This window comes from Colobus angolensis, unplaced genomic scaffold, assembly GCF_000951035.1.
Source record: "Colobus angolensis palliatus isolate OR3802 unplaced genomic scaffold, Cang.pa_1.0 Scaffold402, whole genome shotgun sequence".
NCBI lineage: Eukaryota > Metazoa > Chordata > Mammalia > Primates > Cercopithecidae > Colobus > Colobus angolensis.
The window spans coordinates 376448-386306 of record NW_012117400.1 but is presented as its reverse complement, the minus strand read 5'-3'; the positions used below and the strand labels follow the sequence as shown (position 1 = coordinate 386306).

At 43.3% G+C, this 9859-nt stretch overlaps 1 protein-coding gene across 2 annotated transcripts in view; it reads right to left on the bottom strand.

Moving 5' to 3' along the window:
* Nucleotides 1-5170, bottom strand: part of MECP2 (methyl CpG binding protein 2) — a 72144-nt gene extending 66974 nt beyond the window's left edge. For both annotated transcript variants that reach the window (XM_011955891.1, XM_011955892.1), the window contains exon 1: nucleotides 5047-5170. In XM_011955891.1, the coding sequence (XP_011811281.1) occupies nucleotides 5047-5072 (26 nt within the window). In that variant the 5' untranslated portion in view covers nucleotides 5073-5170. The remainder of the gene's footprint in view (nucleotides 1-5046) is intronic.
* Nucleotides 5171-9859: the final 4689 nt, after the last annotated feature.

Genomic DNA, 9859 nt, shown 5'->3' with positions numbered 1-9859 from the left:
GCCAGGATGGTCTCGATCTCCTGACCTCGTGATCCACCCGTCTCGGCCTCCCAAAGTGCTGGGATTACAGGCTTGAGCCACTGCGCCCGGCCTCAAATGATTCTTCTGCCTCAGCCTCCTGAGTAGCTGGGATTACAGGTGTGCACCACCACGCCCGGCTAATTTTTATATTTTTAGTAGAGATGGTGTTTCGCCATGTTGGCCATGCTGGTCTTGAACTCCTGACCTCAGGTGATCCACCCACCTCAGCCTCCCAAAGTACTGGGATTACAGGCATGAGCCACTGTGCCCGGCCCCATATAACTTTTTACATCACCTTTTAAATTCCATATTATCTATCTAACTATTCAAAAAAATCATTTAAAAAACCCTGGCCTTATACAAGAAGCCTTTTCCTTAATCATATAATTTATTCTATCCCTCTTCCTTCAAATAAAAAGTATTTTCAATCCAAATCAGAATTCAACTTCAGCTTTGAGGGTATTTATTAGATTTAAATAATGTAATTGACGAAAATTACACTTGCTACCTTAAGAATATATTCACTAAAAGCTTTTTTTTTTTTTTTTTTAAAAAAAAAAAAAAAGAGACAGTGTCTTACTCTAAAGAATGAGGCTGCCCAGGCTGGAGTACAGTGGTGTGATGATGGTTCACTGCAGCTTAAACTCCTGGGCTCATGGGATCCTCCCGCCTCATCCTCCCGAGCAGCTGGGGCTACAGGCATGAGCCACCATGCCTGGCCCCTCTCTTTATTTTTATCAGCTGTTACAGAAAAGATTCAAAATCTTCATAGAAGAAAATTATCATTTTTACCAGTATAAAATTTTATTGCATCCCAACCAAGCTAAGATGAATACAGAATTGTTTCAGCAGAAAAAAGTTACCATTATCATAATTCAAGACAAAAATCAGCCCGCAATTACATGAGTTGCAAAACAAACTACTCTAATGTCACAGTCTATCCTAAAGCTCCAACTTACATCAGAATTTAAAACGCACACACATATACACAACCCTGTGGATTCCTCCTCATTTATGTAAAACCTGCTTTTGTGATGATCTGCTATTTTCTTGAGTCTTCTGGAATGAGCACTGTAGCCCCACTCCGGATAAGGAGAAGGTATCACTTCTAGGCCTTAGCACTGCCCCAGGCTTGAAGCAGATGCTCAAATATTTGTTGGGTGAATGAACAATTGTCTGCTGATAGGGCTGCCATCAAGCCTCATAAAGAAAAAATTCAGAAAAAAGCAACTTTATAGAGAAAATAGGAAAAAGTTTAAGAGATATTTTGCTTGCTTCAAGAAATCAGCATTTGTTAAAGGTGAAGACTGGATTGACTGGTTCACCAAGTGGCTTAGACACAACTGACTAAGTGGGCTATACCTTATCCCACCCCAAAGTTAAATACAAAACAGGTATTTTTTTTACTAATAGGAAAAACACAGGACAACTTAACTATAAAATTATTATTTTTATTTATTTATTTATTTTTGAGACAGAGTCTCACTCTGTCACCCAGGCTGGAGTGCAGCGGTGTGATCTCGGCTCACCAAAACTTCTGCCTCCTGGGTTCAAGCGATTTTCCTGCCTCAGCCACCCCAGTAGCTGAGATTAGAGGCGCCCGCCACCATGCCTGGCTAATTTTTGCATTTTTAGTAGAGATGGGGTTTCACTATCTTGGCCAGGCTGGTCTCTTGACCTCAGGTGATCCACTCACCTCAGCCTCCCAAAGTGCTGGGATTACAGGAATGAACCGCTGCATCTGGCCCTTTTGTATGTATTAAATACGTATGTATGAATATAATACATCATCAGGTTTTTTAGGAAGAAAATACAGATGACTATTGATCTGTTGTTAAGAGTAGGAAAGGATTTCCTGGCGGGGCGTGGTAGCTCACGCCTGTAATCCCAGCACCTTGCGGGGCCGAGGCGGGCAGATTATGAGGTCAGGAGATCGAGACCAGCCTGGCTAACAGCATGAAACCCTGTCTCTACCAAAAATACAAAAAAAATTAGCCAGGTGTGGTGGCAGGATCCTGTATTCCCAGCTACTCGGGAGGCTGAAGCAGGAGAACGGCGTAAACCTGGGAGGCGGAGCTTGCAGTGAGCTAAGATCACGCCACTGCACTCCAGCCTAGGTGACAGAGCGAGACTCCTCTCAAAAAAGAGTAAGAAAGGATTTCCTAAGTATAAAAGCAAAATAAGAAATCATAACAGAAGTATTATATATCAGAAAAACAAGAATCAAGACATAAGACAAAATAGGAAAATATCTGCATGACAAAGAGTTAACATCTTTAATACACTAAGAGCTATGACAATGATCATTGAGGTTTAGCCTCAGTAATAATCCAAGTAGCACCAATTTAAAAGATGTATGTCCAATTCTGGGAGGGTATGGGAAAATGGCACTTTCTCAGACTATTGTGGGAAATGGGATAGCCATCTTGGACAGTGATGTGGTGATACCCACCAGAAATTCCAAGTCTAGGCAGCCATTCTTCAAAATCACTGGCACATGAGGAATGTCAATCCTGTAGTATTTTTAATAACAAACCACTGGGAAATCCAACAGAGAGACAATGAAATGCATGATGGTAGGTCAGCCCTGGACTGCACTGCTACTTAAAAGAAATGAGGCAGAGATGAATATATGAGATGGATAAATGCAGAATATGTATATATAACACCATCCTGAGGCCGGGCGTACTAAAAAATACAAAAATTAGCTGGGTGTGGTGGCAGGTGCCTGTAATCCCAGCTACTCAGGAGGCTGAGGCAGGAGAATCACTCAAACATGGGAGGTGGAGGTTGCAGTGAGCCGAGATTGCGCCACTGCACTCCAGCCTAGGTGACAGAGCAAGACTCCATCTCAAAAAAAGAAAAAAAAAAAAAAACACCCTCCTGTATAACACAAAAAGTACATAGTTTAGTCTTAGAAGGATCTACATTAAGCTATTAACAGTGGTTATTCTGGGTAGTGGGAGCAGAGACTAAGCAGGGAGCCTTCATTTTTTTTACCTGATACTTTTTTTGTTTTTGAGACAGAGTCTCACACTGTCACCCAGGCAGGAGTGCAGTAGCACGATCTTGGCTCACTGCAACCTCCGCCTCCCAGGTTCAAGTGATTCTCCTGCCTCAGCCTTCTGAGTAGCTGGGACTACACGTGCGAGCCACCACAGCCAGCTAATTGTTGTATTTTTAATAGAGATGGCGTTTTGCCATGTTGGCCAGGCTGGTCTCGAACTCCTGACCTCAGGTGATCCACCTGCCTAGGCCGCCCAAAGTGCTGGGATTACAGGCATGAGCCACCTCGCCCAGCCACCTCATAAATTCTTAAGTGGTTTGATTTTTCTATAAATCCATGTGTTATTTTAGTAATTCTTTAAAAAGTAAAAGAAGAAAAATAGATACCAAGTATTTATCTACTAAAGACAGGTACTGTCCTTTGAGAATTCCCTCAAAAGTTCTTTGAAGCTCAAATGGCTACATCTTTCCCATTCATAAGTAATAAGATATTTTTAAAATCTCCTCTTTTTATATTTCTTTTTAAAAGTTTACTTTCAATTAGCTTCCTTGGGTTGAACTCTGTACATTCCTTAGGAGAAACTGTATGGTGTCAACATTGCCTGTTTTATAACATCCATTCGTGATCTGAGAAAAAGACTCTTGAAAACCCAAACCACCCTACAGGCCTAACATCTTCCAGAAGAAACCCATTCACTGCCCATATTACATTTAGTCCACACAATTTCTGAGACAAAGCACAAAGCACTAGCCATACAACTCCCACCAGCATAAATACGTGGAGTACAAAGAATGTCCTGTCAGTCGGGCCCAGAGCACACCCCACAGCAGTAAAGGAGAATGACAATTTGAGTCACAGGATCAGGAGCAGAATCAAATTTGGGATTCAAGGAGTGTGATGCTCTTCCTTCCTTCCACACCTTCTATTCTCCTTCAGCCAAACCTTGCCCTCACATAATTCCTAAGCAGGCTATTTCTTATGGATGTCTACAACGGCTTCACAATGAGGTGTCAGAAACCACAAGAGAGACACAACAAACTATGACTTAGGGTCTCAGCTGGAATCACAATGGCTGCATATGTGAAAACCCACATTTTTGCTTAGGGGGAAAAAAAAGGGAAAATTCAATTGGAACATTCGGCTTTACCACACAGAAGTTCTGAAATCCACACGTCAAAACATCAAATGTGGAGTGACCACTAATCAAAAACAAAAACAAACAACAACAACAGCAACAAACAGCTTGAGATGTTGAGCCTGAAGGGTGAGAAATTAAGGAACCATTCATTTTTACAAAACTAAAGTCCACACAATGGTGCCAACTAGTTCAAACTGCAGCTGATACAGCACCTGAGTGTCAGACCTAGAATGACTTGGGCCCCCAGCTTTTTACAAAGTAGTCATCCTCCTCTAGAGTCCCAAGAACCAGATGTATATCTGGGGTACTCTCTTTAGTTACCATGGGAGGAGTGTGGCAAGCACATGACATCAGTCATGGCCCCCGGTGTTCTGAGACAGCTTTCAGGAGGGTGTCCTTCTAGGGAACCAACCATATAGCAGTTCCCCTATCTGAAAATGCATTACCACTGCTCACTAACGCTGACCACTAAAGCATTTACCCCAAACCGAAGTAAACACATGCTGAAGACCGCTAAGGCAACAGCAGCAGCGCAGAAGGGCTCAGTGCAAGCGCTCTCAGCTCAGCTGACCTGCTTCAAGGTGAACTGAAGTTGCAGATCACCAGTTCCGGCTCTAATCTGACACCCGCCCCCAGATCTCGCTGTGGCGACCAAGTAACCCTACCCACACTGACCTTTCAGGGCTCAGGGAAGTGACTTTTTTTTATTATATGGCACAGTTTGGCACAGTTATGTCTTTAGTCTTTGGGGTACTTTTATACTGTCCAAGAGTAGTATATTTTTTTCCTTTTTTCCTTTTTTTTTTTTTTCAAAAAAAAAAAAAAAACAGATGGCCAAACCAGGACATATACTAAAAAAAAAAAAAGGAAGGTTACTTACCTGAGCCCTAACATCCCAGCTACCATGGAATCCTGTTGGAGCTGGTCTACAGAAGCAAGGTGTATTCTGGGGAGTCACATGTCACATCAAAGCAGGAACTGGTGAGTCTGTATTTTTATGGAGCCTAAAACAAAGAAAATTGTAAGTTGAAAGCCCCCATTGAGCTGCACGACCTTTTTCCCAGGGCTATTTGGGACATTTTGAAGATAAACACACAGACAAAGTACTATGCTATTTCCCAGCTTACCTAGCTAGAAACAAAGGATAAACTGCAAATTACTGGCACGTAAGTAACACACAGTGCTAAAATAAAGGAAAGACTCATGCTTGTTAGAATCAACACTATCACAAGTCTTGTCACCTCTAGGGTACACTTCGACACTACAAAAGCATACCATGAATGGTGATTTCTGGCAAGTATTTCTTCCACCACGTCACACAGAAATTCTCGGGGAAGAATACATATTCAAGAGAATACGCAACATCAAAATACCATCCCTGAAAGAACACATGGAACCTAGAGGCAGTCTCCCTTCTTTTTCAAGCAGCTGAATGAAGTTGCAATGAGCTGCTGTAACAACATCACATAAAGGGGCTTTAATCCTGAGAGAAAAAATCAGCACCAAGGGAAACCAAGTGCTCTGGGAGACCCAAAGCCATCATCCAAAACATGCAAGTCTATTTCAGGGCAATCAGTTTTAAGCCTCTCAGATCAGTCAATCTCACTGTTTAACAAACTGAGTTATTAGTTTGATAGTTTCTCTTTTGCTTTTGAACACATGTTCAAAAAAGCACTTTTGTCAGTACCATTTCTGTCATTAAGATAACCATCATTTCCTTGTTAAAGCCTAAACTGCCCCATATTAATTACCTAATTTCTGATATTATGCTGGCCCAAGAGTAGCACTTTTATAAGCTAAAAACAAAAGCTCAGAGCATACAACTTAAGAGACCATCCACACAATTACTCATGTAATCAAACCTGGAAGAAGGGCAACACCAACCAAGTCTTTTACTGCTCTTTTGCTGCTCTATAGCTAACAGGATGGTATCTAAAATTATCTTTTGAGGTTCAGTGAGGCCTCATAATTCCCTTAAACAGTCAAGTCATAGAATACTTTGAAATCCCAGAAGTCAAGTTAATAGTATTACTCGGTTAGCTATCTAATAAAAACCAAACTAGTATCCTGGCTAGGAGGCCCTGGAAAAGTCACAACTTCTCAGGGACACAGGTTTTTTTTTGTTTGCAAACTGATGGTGCTGGACTAAGGATCCTTCTAGTTCTTAAAGTTTAAGATAATTAACTTAAGATTTCATGTCAAAAAGAAAAGAGCCAGAGGCTGGGCGCGGTGGCTCACGTCAGTAATCCCTGCACTTTGGGAGGCTGAGGCAGGTGGATCACAAGGTCAGGAGTTCAAGACCAGCCTGGCCAAGATGGCGAAACCCTGTCTCGACCAAAAAAAAAAAAAAAACCAAACAAAACAAAAAAAAAAACTAGCCAGACGTGGCGACGGGTGCCCGTAATCCCAGCTACTTGGGAGGCTGAGGCAGAGAACTGCTTGAATCCAGGAGGCAGAGGTTGCAGTGAGCTGAGATTGTGCCACTGCACTCCAGCCTGGGCAACAAAGCAAGACTGTCTCAAAAAAAAAAAAAAAAGAAAGAAAGAAGCCAGAAAATGAGAGCTGTTTGTGAAATCTAATAAAGAAGAAAGTTCATATATATATAAAACACCCCTAGCTCTTAGGCAAGAAAGACAAGTGCATCCTTACTAAGGTTTAGTCCTGTCAGCTTCAGAGGCAATAATGAGAGCCCAGACTACAGTGTCTACAGGAACTGCAAAACAGCCACACACCACAGCGGGGACACATTCACACGCCACCAGACCCAGCATATGTGTGCTTGAAGAAGTTATAAAGACTCAGGCTTTTTATTCTCTAACGAAATGGTCATTCTCCCTTTGATGTGGGGGTGGGGATGCCCTGCCCACCCCCCAATTCCGGCTCCCACTCAGTTATCCCACACACCATACATACCATCAAAGTATTTAAGCAATGGCATGTGAACCAAGCTTTTGACAGGAGAAGGTTTCTTGAAATAGAAAGGCAGAAGAAAACAGATAAAAGCAGAAGAGCTCAACTTCTACTTAAGCCCAAAGAAGAGGGACCTGTTCACATCTTGTCCTACCCGGAATGATGCACACGCACAGGGGCTTGCCGGGACAGCAGTAGTTTCACTGGAAAGGGCTGGTATGGAGGCACCGAGGACAAGGTCCTTCCATCGCAGCGGTGATAATGCTCTACCCAAGAAAAAAAGATTGTGTCTGCCAGCCACGCAAGACTGGTCTGCAAGGATGTCACCACAGTAGAGGGCAGGGAAAACAAGCAGGTGTACTGCCACACTCTTCGGGACTGGCCAGTCTAGGAGTGTGCTTTACGCCATGCACTGAAAACACTGGTTACTAGAAATATCAAACATTTTCTGTGATTCTCTCTTCCTCCAAGATAACTCGGGCAGCTTGAGAACAAACTGCTTTTAGCTAATTAAAAGATTTCTGCTGCTATTACCCTTTATAAAATATTTCAGGTTCCAGGACATGTCATTTATCATGCAGAGTCCCAAGCAGGTACAGTAGCAGTGGAAACCAGGCTCCAATAAGGAACTAACAATTTTATCTCTGTTTTTCTTTATTTTAGGTTAAAGAAACGAACTTCTCATTCCATCTCCACATGGGAGGAATGTTCCAGAGGGGGTAACAGCCTATTAAACTCATCTAGCCAGTTGTTTTGTTTCTTTATTTTTTTTCAAACTCCACAGCTTGCCTCCCTACTCCGCTAGATTAGATTGCACAGAGGCAGGGCAGGCACGGGAAACGACTCTGGTTGGAAATTACAAACATATACACACAGAATGTAAGCACCATAACCCTTTGAATACACAGTGGTTTGTGCCTTGCCCCAGACCTACCTAAGGATTTAAACAGCACAAAAGTCGGAGTTCTGCTGACTGTATGACACTCTCCTATCAATCGGGTAAAACAAAGACCCAGTACTCTAGGCTTAAAGCATTCCAGGTTAAATTTTAGTAACAGGCAATAGGAAGGTGTGATAGGCCAGTGCTAACAAGAAAGTCATAGATGGTTTCTTTGAGCTGTTAGGACACTGGAAAGGGCTGGTATGGAAGCCCTATGGAGCCATTAGGACAATGGAAAGGGAGGTACCCCTCCACCATGCACTTCGAAGAGAAAACTATACTCTGGAAGCTGCCTGTACTGTTGGAAGGGCTAGGCGTATGATAAACAGCTAACTGGAGGGGAACCCGAGGAGACAAACTGCCAACTATGAAGAACAAAGCAGAGACCTCAACTTGTCATGTCTCAAGCTCAGATGTACAAACTTTGGGATCGTCAAGTGAGGCTCCTGTGTCTGCCTGGGGATATGACTGTATTCCAGTGATCAGCCACCTAGCTGACCTGCCACGAATGGGTGACCTGTGGTGACTTATTTTAATCAACTGTACTACTTCTAGATTGATTGGGTGATTTAAGGTTCTGACATATTCACGTAAGAAAATAAAAGCAAGTGTTTCCTACACTTCCTGACTGGGATTTGAAATAGAAATCCTGAAAAGCCCATAAATAAGCCTATTTCCCTAAATCCTTGGTGGAAATTCCCAAAAGATTAAAAAATCCAGACCCTGTCTTATTATACGGACCCAGCAGATTTCAAAAGACTCAAGAGGTCAGCTTAATCTGGTTATTAACTGAAATTGCTGAGATACAGATGAACATTCCAGCCACGGAACCCAAAATTCTCTAGAGTAATAATTACCTATTAGTGCAACATTACTACCGAGGCCGTATACGCTTTTTACAGTATAACAAAATGCCTAAAACTTATGAGAGTCCTACAACGTCTAAGTCACTCAGTATCACATCCAAGTAGGTATGGTTCCTGGATCACCAACCAACCCACGAATTCGATCCTGTTATCTCACAGTTTGGGGTACTGATCCCGCACAGCAGAGACACAACGTGTGCAAGGCTCGGCAGAGCCCATTCCTGTTCCTGGAAAAATAACCAGAAGCACACATCTGCCTGACCATGAGTCAGGAATATCAATTTTGTGGTGGAGCCCATTTCTGCTGTGACCAACCCACACCCGAACACACTCACAACAGAAGTCACCGCCACAGAGCAATTCCAGAATGAGCTTTTTCCCCCTTGGGGTCCATACTTAGCAGTGTCATAAACGGTCTCCCCTGCGAGAGCAATCCTTTTAAACTCTTCATAATGACCTTAAGTCTTTAGTGCAAAATCACAGAAACATTGCCACTGCCATATAAAAGTCATCTGAGTTTCAGTTTGGGTGATTCGGTCATAACCAACAACGAACAGGAGCCACAGCGTCGCGATGAACTTGCTCCATCTGGTACCGGTGATCCCGAGCGCTCCAGGGCGATGAGAGCCCGTTACCTACTATGTCCCACTCCACTTATGTAACTGGAAGATCGCCGGCGAAGGGGAGGGTAAGATGGGAGGGTGCTCACATTCCGAGGCCACAGCACTCCAAAGAACCTCTGAGCACCCTGGGGACACGCTCGCACCTTAGAGCCTCAGGCGCCGAAGAGCCTCGGGTGCTGCTGGACGCACAGTCCCCTACTCACGGCTCCTGATGGGAACTATAACCACCTCTTTATGATGAGTTGTGGGACTCAGAACACAATGTCTAGTCCCTTTTGCGGACAATAATCCCCACCTCCTTGTTCCTGCTAGATAGGGAAAGGAGCCGGTGGACCCACTCGCTCGCGTGGGGGG